The 19,108-nt window shown below is 28.4% G+C and overlaps 1 protein-coding gene and 3 long non-coding RNA genes across 4 annotated transcripts; 3 read left to right on the top strand and 1 right to left on the bottom strand.

Moving 5' to 3' along the window:
- Positions 1-159: 159 nt before the first annotated feature.
- LOC115885337 (39S ribosomal protein L9, mitochondrial) lies at positions 160-1,222 on the bottom strand. Its single transcript, XM_030904216.1, has 4 exons — positions 1,057-1,222; positions 672-1,001; positions 416-616; positions 160-358 (listed from the first exon to the last, which is right to left on the bottom strand). The coding sequence occupies exons 1-4, from the start codon at positions 1,141-1,143 to the stop codon at positions 182-184; spliced, it is 795 nt and encodes a 264-aa protein (XP_030760076.1). The 5' UTR covers positions 1,144-1,222; the 3' UTR covers positions 160-181.
- A 512-nt stretch (positions 1,223-1,734) lies between these two features.
- Positions 1,735-3,261, top strand: LOC115885310. The gene is made up of 3 exons (XR_004050710.1): positions 1,735-1,832; positions 2,311-2,440; positions 2,784-3,261. It is a non-coding gene; the product is annotated as an uncharacterized LOC115885310 (long non-coding RNA).
- A 3,965-nt stretch (positions 3,262-7,226) lies between these two features.
- On the top strand, positions 7,227-10,034 carry LOC115885421. Its single transcript, XR_004050727.1, has 4 exons — positions 7,227-7,349; positions 8,525-9,238; positions 9,524-9,798; positions 9,914-10,034. It is a non-coding gene; the product is annotated as an uncharacterized LOC115885421 (long non-coding RNA).
- A 172-nt stretch (positions 10,035-10,206) lies between these two features.
- On the top strand, positions 10,207-17,219 carry LOC115885420. Its single transcript, XR_004050726.1, has 10 exons — positions 10,207-10,418; positions 10,484-10,757; positions 10,819-11,051; positions 11,315-11,518; positions 11,869-12,008; positions 12,600-12,806; positions 13,202-13,376; positions 14,487-14,676; positions 15,198-15,369; positions 15,831-17,219. It is a non-coding gene; the product is annotated as an uncharacterized LOC115885420 (long non-coding RNA).
- The last annotated feature ends 1,889 nt before the right edge of the window (positions 17,220-19,108 follow it).

The following is a 19,108-nucleotide window of genomic DNA, read 5'->3' as shown; positions in this document are numbered from 1 at the left end:
CATGTGTATATTTGGTTGCCTACACAATAAAATATTTTAACTCTTGTTAAAATTTATAAACTACAAGAAAAATTGGTTGGTTTCCTATGTTTTCTAAATAAATAATAACATCACGTATTCTTGCCGTAGTTTATTAATTTATAAATAATAAAACACGAATAACTTTTATATTTATTTATTTCTAATCCTTAAGTTTTGTAATTTTTGGTGGTATAGTCTGTAAAACATCTGTAAATTCACTATAAATTGGTTCAGTTGGATTTTCCCAAAATTTATCAACGTAAGGGATTCTATCAACTATCTCTGTGCTCCAGTGATGTAGTCTACATCTTACATTCACTTTTTCAGTATTATTTATCTATAAATATACAAAAAACAGTATTTATCTTCCAAAATACATAATTTGAAAACTTACTGTGACAATAACATAAAATTCCTTTCCTTCCGAGTCCATATTTGGACCTGTAATAGACTTTTCAGGTAGTGCAATTGCATCCTCGGGCACTACATATCCACATTTCCGAAAAGAAGTTTTTATATGCCACGGTTGTAAAGTCCAGGGATGGTCTTTGTTCATTACCACCGATAAAGTCATTCTAGATAGGGTTTTCAGGGTCTAAAAACGCCACAAAATGTATTTTATAATAAAAAACTGTATTCTGACGACTTACAAGGGCCGCATTAGCTGAACTGTAAGTTTGTTTGTCAGCCAGGGCTTCTATTTGGTCTTTGTACTTCTCTATGTTTTCTGGGCTGGCGTACACAGCTAATCCAGGGACTAATAAATTGTTGTAAGCGAACTGGGAGTTAACCGATATCTTTTCGCCTGCATTTCCATAACCTTCCACGAAGTCTGTGAGAATTACATCTATGTTTGGTTGTTTCTCAGTGGTAGTGTCCTTTACTAGATCGTACACATAATGTCTACTCCTCAGTTTCTTCGGTTGGCCCCCTTTCTTGTGTAATTGCGTTGGAAATCGACGTTTAAGTATGTAGGTGGTCTGAAATTTTGGAGAGCTTGAATGTGGGGTTATAAAACATAATTTTGTTACTTACTCTGACTTGTTGAAGAAAGGGGGTGCCGCATAGAGAAGGGACTTCTTTGCTTGCCGTTTTCAAAAGAAAAGTTGCGTTTTTCCACATTATTACTTGTTTTTACCACTATGATTACCACCACAAATTACCACCGTCAGATATTGCTGTTCTTTTTTAATTTTCTTGTTATCTTTGTCTAACAATTAACCATAGATTACAATTTTAACTCTTGCCTTTTGATTATTTTTTTCAGGAAGCTGGCCAGATGACCTATCTACGTTAAAGCCATTAAAAAATGAAGAAGAAGAAAATATATGTCAATCTGTGGTTGTGCTCTTTTAAAACCTGAAATTTAAAAAAGAAGAAGAATGTACGTGGCGCCATTGTGGAAAAAGTGAGAGAATTTTGAACTAAAATTTTTCCGAGGTTGCCAAGATATTAGCGAAATCTTAAATCTAGATCAATATTTTTCCAAGTCTAAAATAAATTGAACCGTTATAAGATCATGATAAATCTAATACACATATTGATACAAGCTTTTTTTCAATTGAATAAATAATGTATTTCCTTTTAGACTCACTATTATCTATTATTTATGCAGCAAAAAATGACCATTCTGTTTTGCATGCGTGTTCAATTTGACAACGTTGACGGACGCCATTTCCATTTTCCGTTGTAAACGGCAAGGAGTCACGACGCTTTTACATTTTTTCTGATTTTTTGATAGAAAAAGTGCTTTTTCTGTACACTATTTGAGTTTATTCTGTTCCTTAAGGCCTGTTTGATCTCCTGAAAACGTAAGTACCCATTACTTTTCCCTTTTTTTGTAGTTTTTTTCACTTTCAAACATTTCAATTACATCATCGTTAAAAACTTTATATTTTCCTAATTTTCATAAATTTCTTTTTCGAAATCGAGTATATGGAAGTATAGATACATTCCTTGATGTCTCTATTGTATAATAAAATTAAAATTATTTAGATTAATATTGCTTTATATTTAGAAGCATTTGCTATATTTTTTCCTTAGATTTTTTCAAGTTTTCAGATGTTTTTTATTCTGAAAGGTGTTTATTTGTCCAGGCAGATAAGTATTTTCTACGTCTTTTAGAATAAATCAGTGTTTGTATACCCAAAGGTGCCCCCATTCTCCACAATTACGTAATACTTACAGATTAAAAAAATGTTTTTAGTTGTATAATACGCTGTAGTCATATTTTTGTTAACAAATTTGCATTGTATTAATATAATGCTTTAACTGTAATTTTCTTTTTAGGGCTGTTCTTAATAATACACACCCAACATGTAAAGACCACCTACAAGAAGAAACCTTGGTCACTTATATAATGCTGATGTTTTTCAATCATTCTGGTTTACGAGACTGATTTTATATTATCCAGTTAAAAGTAAGTTTATTTTATTCTTGTCCCTTATTTTTAAAGATATATCTAATATTTCTCCAAAAAAATCCTTTATGGGTATTTCGCTACTGCACTGCAAGAAAATCTACAAAATAAAATAGTTATTTTTTATAAACACTTCTGCGTTAAACCTAAACGGACACTGCTTGTCCGAAGTTATGTTTACAGTAATACAAATTTGCCTAACAAAGAAAAAAATGCTTAACGTTTCGGAAAGTTATCTCTTTCCGAATTTTTTATATTTAATATTAGTATGAAACAAAAAAAATAAACACAATTATTAGAGCATTATTAATAAATTGTAATACTATTTATTTCTTTTTTACAGATTTTGTAAAACAAATCGATGGATGTATACAGTTCCAGGGCAGTACATTTATCCTTTTCTTGAATATTACTAGCAATGCATCAGAACTTAGACGTATATCTAAAATTTTATGGTTTTCTTTTGGTAAAAATATTTTTGCTGGTGTTTAATCTTCATCAGTGGATCTCATCATTTTTAAATAAGTAAGAAAAAATTTCCAATGGGTCTCTGAGTTACATTTTTATGGTTCCTTATTATCATAAACAAATTCAGACCATTTATTTAAAATTTGGTCCAATTTTTGGCATTTGGTCACTACTCTTTCTTTTTGGTAGAAAACAAATCTTAGAATTTTACTTCAAGTTGTTTTTGGTTAACTTTCATATTTCTATAACAGCTTGGTTCCCATATGTTGTCCATTATATAGGCATTATAATCAGTTCTATAAAATATTCCATCAACTGTATTTCAATAAATCTTTTATATGTATTATTTTTCTTATGGTATCATTCTTCTAATATTTTTTTGCTTGTGCAATTTCTTGCACAGAATTAAGTTTTTGTGGATTTATTTTCATGTCGTTTTTTTCAGATCGTATGCCATGACTTAATTTTACATATTCTGTTGGTTCGGTTTGCCCGTGTAATTATAATTCAAATACACAATAAAACTTAAAAATCTCGCAATAAGAACTATAAAAATTTCGGATCGATTCCTGGCGCATTCGCCGTTTATTCAAAACCCTGATTTATCCACAAGATATCACTTCTGGCTTTTCTAGATTTTTTTCCGATGAAATTTCCCAGTTAATATCCACTTCATAACATCATAGCTAGCCTCCTTTAAGAGGAGGAGACCCCCTTTCTGCTATTTATTTAAAAAATCTGACTTCTACTTTTCCTAGTATTTTTCCAATGAATTTTCCTGAGTAACTTCGACTCCAGAGCATCATAACTAGCCTCCCCGAAGAGGAGGAGACCCGGGTCACCCCCTAACCGTGATGTTCGGGCATCGATGACCTGTGTAGCATGCAGAGGTACCCAAGGGAGTCACCACCCTCTGGTTTACGAGCTAGGTGTTCTAATGCTAGAGGCTTCGGCCGGATACAACCTGGCACCCAAGCTCCGAGACTTCTTGGTGCACGTATTCCGTGACCCTCGAAGGGGCAGGGGGCGGGATATCGGACACATTGAAGATGATGAGGGGGGTCCGCCTGTAGGGGGTCCCGGTGGATGTCCGCTCGATGGGTGACGAGGGTGACCCGAGACGAGGCTGCTTAGCTGGGATGGGAACTGACTGGTGAGGCTTAATCGTCGGACAAGGGTTAAATCTGATGAAGGGGGGTGAACTTGTATGCTCTGGAGGATTTTTTCTTTATGTGCTTTATGTCAAATTTTGACCAGATATTCTTTAGAGGAGGCTAAGCATAATTTTTGGTCAATTTTCCAGTTTTTATTGGCCACATGATTTTCTCATACTTTTGGCCTACCTCTGTTATACAATTTTTGTCTGTCATATTTTCTTTATTATTGGAATATCATCATTCATAAATGCCAATAAATTCTTCCAATGATTGTCTTATTTTTGTGTCATTTTTCTAAGATTTTTCCAAGACTTATTTCAACATTTCTATTGCCTGTATAGGTTTATCGTTTTTTTATTCGTTTTCATGTCATTCTTTTTCCAATTCATCTCCCATTTTCATGCCATTTTTTCAACGCATCATAATACCTCGATTTCATTATTTATTTCCCATATTTTCTTCAATATGGGAATGACACCATTCATCAATTCTATAAACTCTTCCATTGATTGTTTTTCTCTAAATTTTCTTTATATTTCTATTAATTTTTGTGTCATTCTTCTGAGAATTCTTTTAGTTCATCGCTCATTTTCATGCATTTTTTTCAATTCTACATACCTCCATTACTGTAATTGTTTTCCTATTATATTCATTCTGTGAAATCTACTAAACCTCCAATTAGTTGTATAATTTTTTTTGAGCTGTGTCATTCTGTGCTGAGAGTTTCTTTCTCTGTTGCATTTTATTTCTTTTGTCTATTTAGAATTGTAGTTTTTGAATCATTTTCATGACTTCAATTCATCATTTCTTACAGAGGAACTAAATTTTATTTTTCTTAAATATAATTTATTATTTTTCGTTCATGTTGATTGGATCTCTAAGCCCCTGTTTTATTTGTATTATTGTTTATTTTACTGCTGTTATTCTAAGACTTTCTAGGTCTTTCTATTGGCTATATAGAATTTTATAGCTTTGGATTTATTTTCTGATTGATTTTCCTCTCATACATTTTCTAATTGTTTTTAAAATTGACTTTTTGAATGGGATATTGTACTGCTTTGGAACAAGGATTTTTTTTGGACAGCTGCACTTCAATTCAACCAACCTCTTCAAGATGCCTTTAGCTTGCTGAAATTCAACATTCAACAGTAGAATGAGAAGAAAATTGATCATTGAAGAGGAAGCTAAATAAATTTAGGTAAATTACACTAAAAAGTGTTTATTATTAATAAATAATGTAAAATATTGTTTATTATATGTGTATGAGTCTAAGTTAGTCTCTGACTAAATTTATTTTTATTTTCAGATCATCAGATTTTTGGACATCATTGTATAAGAGCTGTAGCTGGTACTGGTACTTCTATTTTTTCTCCATGGACACATCTTCTGCACACATCTCAAGAAGACTTGCAGAAACGCTGAAAATGTTTTAAAAGTTTTTTTATGATTTTTTTTTGTATTAATAGGTCTTTTTTTGTGGAAATTGTTAAAGAAAAATTTTGAATTGTTTAATTATCGATGATAAGTTATCGATGGCATTTCCCATATAAAAAAAGACAGCGATCTTCATTTCATAGCCATCGCTGACGCCGTTTTTTTTTTTGACCGTATGATCGAAAAAAACGGCGTATATCAATATTATAAATTATAATGAAATACAAAATATCAAAATTAGAGTAGCTAAAACACGACCTTTCTTGACAATATGGTGAAGGAAAAATAATTAAATTTTTAAAAATTTTAAAATAAAAATATTTATTTTTTTATTTAATAAATTTGTTGATATTCTTATGTCAAGACCATATTATATAATACCGTATGATCGAATAAAAAAGCGTCAGCGATGGCTATGAAATGAATATCGCTGTCATTTTATATTATGTAAATTTATATGGGAAATGTCCATCGATCGTCATTTCCCAGTCAACTGGACGCCGTTTTTTTTTAGATCATATACGGTATAATGTAAAATTAAAATGTAATATATACAATTGTGTCTCTCTATAATGATCGAAAAAAACGGCGTCAGCGATGGCTGTGAAATGAAGATCGCTATTGTTTTATATCTAAAATTGTAGCGTCAGCGATGACTGTGAAATGAAGATCGCTGTCATTTTATATGTAAATTTATGGCAAATGTACTCAATCGTCATTTTCCAGCCAACTGGACGCCGTTTTTTGGATCATAATTTGTACTTATTAATATATTTTTTCTTGTAAATAAAGGATTTTTCAGCTTAATTAAATTTCAAATTTGAAAATTGTGGCGCCAAAAGTTGAACAGATACATCCGGTAAGAGCTGTGAACATTGAGTCAAGTTAAAGACTTTTGAGGTTATTTTTTTATATAATTTATCTCATATTTCTTACTATTTAACTATATAGAATTAGTTTCTTATTAAACTAAGGGATATTTATTGAATAAAAACACTTGTTTCTTAATAATTTATTAAGATATTAAAGAAATGCATGATTTTATATTTTATAGTTCATCTAATTTATGTGCGTACTTAATAAAAACCATCCATGTTTATTAAAAAAAGTTAAAATCGAGGCATCCAAGAGCAAAAAATACTCGATCGTGATTGGTCAGTTTCGGTCGCCTGGAGATTTTGAATTTTATTCTCGTTCGATGTTGTCGGATTGTTAAAAAATGCCGAAAATCTTTTTTTCTGTATGATTTTTGTGAAATTATATTAGTTTAAATTGATCACTGGCACTATAGTAAGGGCCATTTCTATATATTTTTAATAAAACAAGTACTAGTAATGTTGTTTTGTAGAAATTTCTTTTATTTCTTCTTGTAGCTACGTACTAACATTATAGTCTTTATTCTTGGTTTCGATATATTTATAGCATTAAAAATATATTTAAACAGCTTCATTTTAGGTTTATTTCATGATTTTTGTGTGTTTATGTTTGTAATTACTTATTTGTTTCTTATTTATGACAATAAATATTTTACCTTACGTAAAAAAACGATATCAGTGGAACGTATTGAGTAAATAATAACTTTTGAGAACAAAATTAAGCTTAATTTAGAAGAATTTTCCTATAAACAATTTTATTAGTAATAAATAAATTAATTTTATGAGCAGCTTAAATTTTACGAATGACTTCAATCTGGCAACGTTGGTCCTCCTTTTGTCGTTTGCAATCGAAGGATCCGCACGGTCCTCCCGTCGGTTGCATCGATTTTTTTAATTTTCTGAGGAAAAAGTGCATTTAGTGTACACAATTTATGCGTAATCTATTACTAGTGCCCTGCTTAGCCTCCTGAAAAAGTGAGTACCCGTAATTTTATGTATTTTTTGAGATATTTTAGTTCAAAATTTTTGGATTTCGCAATATCCATCATGGCAGCCTTCTTCTCAATGTTCGCCATTAAGTTATTAATTTTTAAGAATATTGTTTAAATAATATACGTAGATTAATAAATAAGTATGTAAAACTAAGGGTAAAATAATAGTACTAATAGCACTACATTTTTGGTAAATTACGTAATGTATCTTTGATTTTTTATTTAATTTTTTCGGCCAAGGAATGTTTAAATAAAATGGCCGCCTGTTGGAATTCGATGTCTTGATTTTTTGTAAATTGCTATTTTTAATTTAAATTTCTTTTTATAGGGCATACTTAGAGTTTTCTTTATTTTTTAAAAATATAATATGCGCATTTTAATAATATTTTGAATGAGTAGGTTTTTTGTATTTAAGTTTTGAATGGGTATTAGGAATTTTATTACGTATTTTTTTTATTTAAGATTCCTACATATTTATGTCTCAGCATTTTTGTAATGATTTCTGATATTGGTATTTTAAAATATATTTCTCTTTTAAAGCGCGTTATGTAATATTACATGTTAAAAAATAGTATTAATGTTGACAAACGATTTTTGCTAATTCAGTATTAGTTGTAAATTTGCATTGAAGAAATAAATCAATTGTTACTGAATTTTTATAAAAATTAAAATATTTTGAAAACAAGTATGATTATTTTGAGGTAAATTTTGACCGAATGTTTTTTGTCTTCATAGTAGAAACTAAAAATGTAATAAAATATATAGGATGTCTCATTGTTAAAAAGTATAACTTTAATATTTTTTATTTATTTGAAACACTGTAGGTTTAACTTTTAGCTCTAAATAATATGTTACAACTCTAAAAACTCCTTGTGTATTTTTATTTTTTTATGTGTTACATCATGGAAAAATTCTTTGGATTTTGACCATATTCATCAAATTTATATCCCTTTTTTCCCTAGATCATATAACATCTTTATATTTTTGACATTTTTGGTATAGTAATCAAGGAAATATCTTATAAAATATTGCTGAGGTATAAATGGAGCATCTCTTTTTTCATTTAAAATAAATATACCTATTTATATATTGTCGTAATATTTTTATAGGTGTTCGATAATATTTTTATAGGTATCCTAATATTTTTTCTTTTTTTAGGCGCGTTATATTAATACTACAACACCACACACTCCTATCCCACTCACACGAGCATTGCTAGCTCTCTGTGTTGGTTAATAAAATTTCCTAATTCAACATTAGTGAATTTCGTTAGCTGATGCAGTTGGTTAACAGTGTTTTTGTCGGTGTGGATCCCCGGCTTAAGATGACTCCAGAGCGCGGCGCGGCCTTCCCCAAGAGAGGAGACTTCTTGGGTCACCCCCTAACCCTGATGTTCGAGCATCGATGACCTGTGTAGCATGCAGAGGTACCCAAGGGAGTCACCACCCTCTGATTTACGAGCTAGGTGTTCTAATGCTAGAGGCTTCGGCCGGATACAACCTGGCACCCAAGCTCCGAGATTTCTTCGTGCACGTATTCCGTGACCCTCGAAGGGGCAGGGGGCGGAATATCGGACACATTGAAGATGATGAGGGGGGTCCGCCTGTAGGGGGTCCCGGTGGATGTCCGTCCGACGGGTGACGAGGGTGACCCCAGACGAGGCGGCTTAATTGGGATGGGAACTGACTGGTGAGGCTTAATCGTCGACCAAAGGGTCGAATCTGCATAAGGAAGGTAACCAGCACACACTCGCAGGCGGATCGTGGAAACATTTTTTTGTTTTTTCTCTTGGTCTGCCCCGCGTCGAATTTTGAAGGCAGAAAATGTCGGGAGGAGGCGAGCATAACCAGGCCTAACTTAAACCTGTTAAAAGTAAGTCTAATTTTTTTATATTACATTTAAATTGTAAACTTTTACTGTACTCTCTACCAAATAACCTTTTTATGCCACCATTTAGCAATCAAAATTCTTTTTATATAAAGTGTTGTATATTTTAGTTTTTTTTGTTGCAACATACATGAGCTTCAATTTAAAGTAGAATAACTTGTATAGTAAACAGAACAACTTTTATAAAACTTATAGTAGATATAAGTTTAAATACTAATTTAACTTGTAGTTACTTATATAACTAATTTTTTTTTTTTTTAATTTTTTTAGGACAACCCGGGTTCGCAGCGCGATTTTAAAAAACAAGATTGAAGAAGTCAGAAATTCTATCTACATGCTGCATATGATCAGTCCCAAATAATTTCGGATTGTTCCAGGCACCGTCGAATACCTGGAAAACGTGTTTATTATCAACTCTACAGGATCGACCGAAGTCCATGGAGTTGGGGGCATTCGATGTGCCCCATAGCAGTGAGACGCCACTGTTTTTTTCGCCGTATAATTATTATGGTGGGACTGAAAATGAACTTAAGCAAGATGTGATGGTGAGTTTTTATATTTTTACATTGTTTTTTTTGTTGTCTATAGCTTGTTTTTTGTTTCTTCTAGCATATGTATTTGTTAGAAATATTCTAATATTATTTTTTTTTTCTCTTACAGGTAATACAGTATGGCTTGAAGAACTTCAAAAGTCGGTTCGCGTCGTGGTTCCACAGCAGTAACTTTAGATTTCCTACATTTACTTGCATTAAGTACTCATTTTTTAACTTGCAATTTTTACATTTCATTTTTACTTTTTTTCTTACTCTATACAAGGCTTTAATAAAAAAAAGTTTTTTAGCAATAATGGTAATAAAAAAATAACTCCAAGAGACAAAATTAGGTAGCATATTGTTTTTCTATTATATTTGGAAATAACTATTTTTCGTCTTATTTTAAAATTGATAATATTATTTAATTTTTTAATAGTGATTTTAATTAAACGTAAATTAGTAAATAATGTAATTTACATTATAGTGAGAATTAAAGTATTAGTAATTTATTTTTGTTACTAAAATTAAATTCAGTTTGTTCCTGCATAAATCTTTTTAGTACTAAACTGCTTTGGAATGAATTTTTCTGGGGGACAACAGCAGGATTAGAGCCATCCTCTAGATGCCATCAGGTAAATTTATATAACTTTATATTTATCATTTTCTTTGACTAAAAAAAGTGTTTTTCTTTTTTTAGGTAGGTGCGCTAGCGTAGTCGTTTGTTGTAGCATTATATCCTTTTCCCCCTTTTTAAAAAATGTTTGTAAGACGCCTGGAGTTTGTATAAGTTAGTTATATAAGTAGTCGAATAAGAATTGGTGAGACATGGAAAATAGAAGAGGACAGAGAAGATGGAAGAGGATTGCTTTGAAATAGAAGGAAAGGAGATAGAAGATGTTTGAGGAAAGGAGGAGGACTTTGTTCGCTGTAACGGATGTTTTTTGAGTGAAATTTGGAGCAACTGTATTAAGGTAATTTTTTTCATCTAGTTACAAAAAGTAAATACTTATCACAACTTTTATTTTTTTATAGATGTTATTTGTATCTTGGACGTCAAGTTTCATTTATTTATGTATTATACAAGCATATGTATTGGTGGAAATGTAGAATGGCAGCTGTTATAACAACTTGGATGAATTATTAGAAACACCAAAGAAGTTTTGGCATAATTTAAACTGGGAAAAAGCTCACAAATTACCAATTTATTCTACAGTAGATACAGGACATTAAATTGACTTCAACAACGCAGATATCTCTCAAAAATGGTAAGTTTTTTTCACATTATTTTCTTTCCTATTAAAGTTTTTGGAAAGCGTGGAAGTTATGACATATTTTACACATAATGTATATATTTCAATAAGTTTAGGTGCAATATTTAATTTTAAATTTATTAGGAGAATTTTTTTATTCAAATCAACTTAATTTTGTATTTTGCCTATCTATATTGATATTACAATGTTTTCTTATTTATTTTAATTTTCTACATTGATACAAATTAATATACTTATTAATATTTGTTTATTTTTAGATATCTGTTCGAGTGATGTACTGGGCGTTAACAGTTGCTGTTACAAATCTGCAAATGAGTTATTACTGTACATAAGTTGGAGGAATGCCAAGGAATTTTTTGAATAAAATGATACGGAAAATCTTACCCACCAATGACAATTTTAAGATACAATCAATAGTATTTGGATTGATTGGCCTTCATTACTGTTGCGCTATGAAAATGGTGAGTTATTTTTATTTTTTTATTTTTAAGGTTACAATTTATGTATTTAACTACAAAATTGTAGGCTGCAAATTCAAAATAAAATAAGTTTGAGATTGAAAATATATTAATATATATTTTTTTTCAATCTTTGTAGTTATTTACAAATTTGTATCAGACAATTTTAATTTTATTTAGTATCTTTTATTTTTGTAAAATTCTATGTATCTTTGAAATATTTTAAAGAGTTACTATTGCGTTTATTTTTTTAATATCTATCTAACGTATTAAAAAAAAACAAAAATTTTTATTCCAAAATGTGTGAAGAAACTGACTATAAAAATTTACTTATTTATTTTTTGTATTTTTAGTAAGCAAAACAAATTGGTATTAATGGACGTTTTGATAGCTGTTTCCAGTCCAAGTTCCAGTTTTAATGGAAAATCTTTAATGGACACAGAAAAATTCCATTTACTGGATTGACTTCAACACCTGTTGTCTTTTAATAATGGTAAGTTATGCCTCTCAAGTTATTCTTATAAAATTTAAAAATTTTATAAAAATATTAAATTTTCCATCGTATTTAAGCTCTTTTGTTCCAATATTAACATGCTCTATTTTTTTCTGTTTTTTTTTTAAACTGAAACAATAATAAAAAGGATTATTAAAGGCAGGACAAAATAAAATACAGACACTGTATTACTGGTTGCATATAGCGATCTTGGAAAAAATGCAGTTTTTAAATCTGGTTTTAATAATTATTAAAGTTTCCAATAAGATAGGCACAATAAAATTACGGTATGGTAAATATAAGTTGATTTTTTTTATTTTGATATTTTTAGTACAGCAGATACCTTATTTATATTTTTTTCGATCGTTAAAACCGCAAATATTAATATAAAAATTATAATTATTTTTTATTAGAGTCTATTTAAGGTCTTTATTGTTTGTGATTTATTTAAATTGGTATAATAGCCGTATATTTATGATTTTACATAGTTCTAAACAAGTTCTAAATATTAATATATTTTTTTTTTCGTTTTTAAAAATCTTTAAAAATTGATTCATTAAAAAATTACTTAATACTTTTTTTGAATTTTAGGTATACAATGGGACAATTGCTGTTAGAAGTCAACAAGTAGTACTAATTGCAAATAATATATTATGGTGGACATCAAAAAGCTTTAAATGGAATGAAACTTGCAGAAAAAGACTCAGAAAGACCATTTAGGGCGCAGAAAAAGACTCAGAAAGTCCATTTAGAACTGTACTTAATAGCTGTTAGAGTGGATGCAGTCCTTCATCAATGGTAAGTTTTTTCAGGCGTCTCTAAATGCAAAACCTGACAAGTCCATTGAAATCAATTTTACAAAATACACTAAAACTTATTTAAAACATGAATAGTAGAAAGAATAATAAATCTACCTGACTGAATTTATCTGGTGTATTATTTCTTGAAAATATCTTTAACAAAAATAATTCTAAATAAGGAATTAAATGGTCTATAGGTCTCAATTTTCCAAAATGGGTCACTTGTCGGGTTTTGCATTTAGGCGTCTGATTTATTTATTTTATTTTTTTTTATTAAATTTCTTTGACAAGGTTGAAAATTATGATAAATTTAGCATGAACAAACTGACGCCATAATTTCTTTTTATTACCTATTTAAATTTTTTATATTTTAATTTTTTTTTGGGCTTTTAGTGAGCTGAAGAAATTGATGGTAACGGACATTTTGACAGCTACTGTCACAACTCAACGAACAAGTTGCAGCTTTGAAGGAAAATATTTGATTGGATACAGAACAATGTCAGTCGTTTCAGGATGTAAAGTTAATAGAACCAGTGTTGGGCTCGACATCTCTTACCTTTTAATAATGGTAAGTTATTTTGATCATTTTATATACAGAGATTTTCATACAACTGGTTCATTAAAAGTTTTTCACGGTATATATTTTTCTAAGTCCTGTAACTAGTTTAATTTGGACTAAGTTTCGTTTTAAAACACTTTTAATGGACTAGTTACGTGAAATACACTGTATATATTGTCATAAAGTGGCATTGATGAGCTTGAAAATTTTGAAAATGATAAAATATTGCAGAATATTCATCATACTCTGCAGTTTGTACAGTGTTAGCATTTTATTTTGCCTTAAATTTTAACAGGTTTTAACTTTTTTTTATTTTAGCTAAGCTAGAACATTCATCGAAAAAAAAAAGAAATTATAAAGTTTTAGCTCAAGTTTTAATGTGTATTTTTTTAAATGGGAGACCCTATACATTAAAAATATATTAGATGGCACATTTTTTAATTTCTGAAAGACACTCGTGCCCTTTCTTTGTAATAGTTTTATCAAAATTTAATAAAAAATACACCAAAATTATTATGTTTATTTATTTATTTTTTTTTTTAATTTATAGGGCATTTACTTAAGAGTGTATGACATTTATCATAATAAAACCGTATTAAAACTTGACTGGAAAACTAATATAATTGTTTTTTTTTTAATTAATATTAGAGCTCAAAAAAATAAAAAGTTATGGCCAGTTAAAGTGGAAAAAAATACAATGCTAACAGTGTTTTATTGGTTGCATATCTTTAAATTTATTTCAAAATTATTAAAGTTATCACCAAAATACCGCAATAAATTTTCGGGTTATTACTAAATATTAATTTTTTCTTTTTCTATATATCTAGTAAATTAGATATTTATTTTTTGGATTATTAGTAACTCATTATAATAATGTTTTATTTTCTTATCAAGGAATTTTACAATTTTTTGTATCATTTCTGAAGTTATCAGTAAAAGTTGTTTTTTAATTTTATACAACTCTTTATAACTTATTCAAATTAATATAAAAAAATGTCGATTATTTGTTTGTTATGTTACATAGTTCTAAATATTAACATAATTTATGTTATTGTCTGTTTTCTGATAGCTTTAAAAATTCCTATAATAAAAAATTATCTAATATTTTTTTTTATTTAGGCATACGATAGGACAATTGCTATTAGAAACCGATAAGACATACTAGCTGCAAATAATATGTATGGTGGTCATAAAAGAGATTTAAATGAAATGAGAAAGAGAAACTCTTGTGGCAGAAGAAATCAAGGAAAACCATTTTGAACTGCTGGTACTTAATAGCTGTTAGAGGGGATCCAGTTCTTCATCAATAGTAAGTTATTTATCTGTCTTATAAAATTTCATTGGACAGCTTGAAATGTTTTTAAATATATACAAGCGCTTTTGTTCCAATGTTAGAAAAGCCAACAACTATTAAAAATAGGCAGGACAAAATAGAATGCTGAAACTGTATTACTGGTTGCATATTGTTACGGATTCTGTGGGTCCACTAATTTAAACTCACGATAAAATACTTAACGGATTTATTTTCGCACTATATACACACAATTTATACTGATTACAACACACAATTAACTATTTAAAAAAATCCTTCGCCAAATTGTCAACATTCGCTATTCAAAATTGTTTGGTTTAAAATTACAGAACTCGTCACACACACCTTGACGATATATTAATGTTCCCACTAGAATAAACGCAATAAATACTATATACATATTTTAATAAATATAATTTTAATTAATCTTTTTTGTTTTGTTTTTATTAATCTTGTTTTCAGAAATCTTCCGAAATTAGTATAATAAAAATTTACTTAATATTTTTTTGGAATTTTAGGTATACGCTGGGACAATTGCTGTTGAAAATCCACAAGCCGTACTATCTGCAAATATTATGGTGGACATCAAAAAGCTTTAAATGGAATGAAACTTGCAGGAAAAGACTCATAAAGACCATTTAGGACTGTACTTAATAGCTGTGGAAAAGTGGTTGCAGTCCTTTATCAATGGTAAGTTATCATCAATAATATTTAAGGTCTCTGAGGTCAACGTCTATTCCTATATGTCATTTATTAAAAATTGATATCAAAACTTGTCAAAAATAATATTTAAATGAAAAAAGGTTTCAAACATACCAATTATTATTCAAAGGTGAAAACCTTAATTTAAAAAAATATGAGCTTTGAATTTTTTTATCATTTCATTCTTTAATTTTTATAATTTTTTTATAAATGATATATTGGGGTCTACCTGGCAGAAATAATTGTCATCAATTGTTATTTCAAAAGCCACTATAATGCTTTTTTTTCTCATAGGGTATATACAAATTATTAATTTAATTAAAACATAGTTATTGCATTAATAAAAATATATTTACTTTAATTTTTAGATTATAGACATTAACTTATAGGAGTTAATGGTATAGATCGTTTTATTCCTTTTTTAGTATTATTTTTATTTTATTTTTTAGATATCTCTGCATTTTCTTAACAATGGATATTCCAACAGTTGCTCCTACTCCTCGCTTTCCTCTTTCACTCAACATAAAGCAAACTCAATACTCCTCAATGCCTCACCAAGGTTCGTTAGCTTCATTAATAGTGTTATTGTTTCAATAAATTTGTTTAGTGGTTTTTATCCTCTTACTATATAATTATCTCAGGCGTCATTTTAATGTTAATTTTTTGTAAAATTTTGATAATCTGGATAGAAACCTTTTTTTTTCTTAAGCTTTTGCAATGTAAAACACTAGTTCAGAGCAATACACTTTATTTTATGAATAGGACCATTGGGCCTGATGAATAAAGAGAAGCAATTGCTTTTTCTATAGAACTATAGAACTTTTTCAATCTCACCTATCTTATATTTACTTCCATTAGTTCAGTCATTAAATTATTATTAAATAACTATAATTTGTATTCTGGATTTCGTCAAAGGGATTTTTTAAAAGAATTAAAAAACAATCTATAGGCTATAATATCATTTCCAATTTATTTTTATCTTGTATTATTTATATTTTCCTAAGCTTCTCTAAGTTTGTTCCAGATTATCAAAATTATAATTTTTATACTTGCGCAGCTGCGTCACTATTATAGCCCTATGAACACAAGTATTATTTTGGTTTTAAAGTTTATGTTTTTTAATATTTTATTTATTGTATTAACGCAAAACTAAATTTTATAGAATTTAACTAACTATATCTTCAACCGGATGATAATTTAATAGTTAATGGTCAATTTAATATTTTTCCATAAAAATTAAATGTGATTATTGAATACTAATGTCAAGACAGTAGATATGATTTATTAGTGTTTATTTTATTGTAAATAATTTTTTTTACTAAATCAATTTTGGACACTTGTGATCATATGGTTTTTTTTGCTTTTGATAATTAATATTGGTACCCTAACACAGATGTTTTAAATCAATTTATATGATTTAAAAACATTTATGTTTATATCTATTTTGTACTTAAATTTTAGTGATAAAGTTTGTTTTTTGAGCACAAAGAGCAATGCACTTCATGCATTGCTTTCTTTTTTATGTGCAGAATTATCTTTATATACAGTCTGTCCTCAGAACGTCTTTACAAGGGCAAAAACTTTTTTTATTAATATTTTCATAAAAGATACATTCCTTATAAAAATATTTTTCTTTTTAATAATTTCATTTCAATTTTTTTAACAAATATATTGTGAGCACACATTTTAAAATTATTTTTCGTAGATATACTGTGCGATTCAAGTATATTTATACTAAAATTGTGTTTTTTTTATGTATGTACCGTATGATCGAAAAAAAACGGCGTCCAGTTGGCTTGGAAATGACGATCGATGACATTTCCCATATAATTTTACATATAAAATGACAGCGATCTTCATTTCATAGCCATCGTTGACGCCGTTTTTATTCGATCATACGGTACTAGTTAGTATACCACTGTAATCCAATCAAAATTGCATAAATTAATTATTTTAGAAGAGTTAAATTGAAAATAAATACATGAATTTTAACCTTTAGTATTACTGGTTGCCTAATCGTTTTTTATGTAATGTTGTGATAATGTTCTTATTATTTAAAAAAATCTCATTTCCAGTAGTATTTTTTTCTCTCAATTTTAGTATTTAAAATGTCTCTATCTTGTCATATTTATTTAACATATCTATTAGACCTCTACTCAAACTTTATCTCCTAAAATTTATGAATTTTACATATGAAAATGGTCTGCTAGGGTATATAATATATTTATTGTAGGATCAATTGAAATATCTTAAGTCATAATATAAAAATTAACATTCGTAGATATATTTGTTAAATATATAATTTTAAGATAAAACACATTTTTACACAAAAATAATAATTTTAGTTTTATATGTGGCATATCTTTTTTCAGTTGGTCCTTCAACATTTAAAATCTTTTGGCATAGATTTCATTCCACTTTAGTGTCACAAAAAGATTTATTTTAATACCAATTTTGTATGTTATTTGGTGTATTAGAATTCTATAAATATTGTTTTTAATATTTTGTTAATAATAGTGATCTATTATAGCTTACCTTTGCTATCTGTAATAGGAAATATTTCTAAATATTTTTTGTTGAAAATAAATATTACTTTATAACATTTATTAAGCAAAATAAATTTGAAGATCCCTATTATTATCAAAGAGATATCATTAAAGTATTTCAATACAATATATTTTTTTTTTCAAACGTTACAAAACTATTAATTTTTGCGACATGATGACAACAAAGATTGTAAGTTAGTTTCTCGATATATAATTACTTACAACATATTACTTTTAAATATTTTTATATTTTTTGCAACGTTTGAAATTGTTTAAAACATTATTTGTGACGTTTGAAAAAAGAACATGTTCTATTCGGAGTAAAAATTACTTTTTGTGTCTTGTCTGTACTGTCGAACGTACAGTCTCGCCGCAAAAACTATCATTTTTACTTCTAATAAAACAATATACCGTATGATCGAAAAAAACGGCGTCCAGTTGGCTTGGAAATGAACATCAATAACATTTCCCATATCATTTTATATATAAAATGACAGCGATCTTCATTTCATAGCCATCGCCGACGCCATTTTTATTGATAATATTGTACTATTTCTGTACAAATGTTATTATCTGTTTTCTATATATTATTGTGACGTATTCCTGTATTTTTGTTATAAAAATGTTTTGTATACATCTATATTTTGTAAGCGTTTTAGAGATTCCGAGCAATACGTTTACAGTCATTTCTTTTTTCATTTTAAATATTTTTTTGTCGTATCTAATAATTATTAATCAGCTAATTAAGAATCGTTTTTTAGTAGGTAAAAATGAATAATTTATATTACCAGAGTATTGGGCCACTCTTGGGTTCCAAAAATAGTCATGTCTTCAGTTTGAGATTTTCACTGAATTTTTTTTATAAAACGTACAGGAACAGTAGACCATATTTTAAAGCCAGTTTGTAGTAATATTTTTGCTTTATATTGGTAGTATTTAAATGAAATGTTATTCAAATTTTAATTCTATTGTTATTTTAGATTTTTCCTGTACATTTTTAAACTTTCACAAATTTATAAAGTCGTATTTTTTTTAATAGAAAATAGTTTATATAACGGAAGATCAAAACAAATTATACTAAAATACATTATATGTTGGTAACTAAATATAATATAATGTCTTTCTCTGCTATTTAAATAAAACACCCTTAATGTTATAATAATATACTTTATAAATAACAA

This window comes from Sitophilus oryzae, unplaced genomic scaffold, assembly GCF_002938485.1.
Source record: "Sitophilus oryzae breed Bouriz unplaced genomic scaffold, Soryzae_2.0 scaffold_381_pilon_pilon, whole genome shotgun sequence".
Lineage (NCBI taxonomy): Eukaryota > Metazoa > Arthropoda > Insecta > Coleoptera > Curculionidae > Sitophilus > Sitophilus oryzae.
The sequence above is the reverse complement of the archived record's forward strand: the minus strand, read 5'-3'. Positions and strand labels throughout refer to the sequence as shown.

What these genes read in the sequence shown, in the direction of transcription:
- LOC115885337 (XM_030904216.1), bottom strand. Translation starts at nt 1,143, where the DNA reads ATGTGGAAAAACGCAACTTTTCTTTTGAAAACGGCAAGCAAAGAAGTC. An exon ending in CCTTTCTTCAACAAGTCAGA is followed by an intron (nt 1,002 to 1,056) that starts GTAAGTAACAAA and finishes CCAAAATTTCAG; the next exon opens with ACCACCTACATACTTAAACG. An exon ending in AATTTTATGTTATTGTCACA is followed by an intron (nt 359 to 415) that starts GTAAGTTTTCAA and finishes GTATATTTATAG; the next exon opens with ATAAATAATACTGAAAAAGT.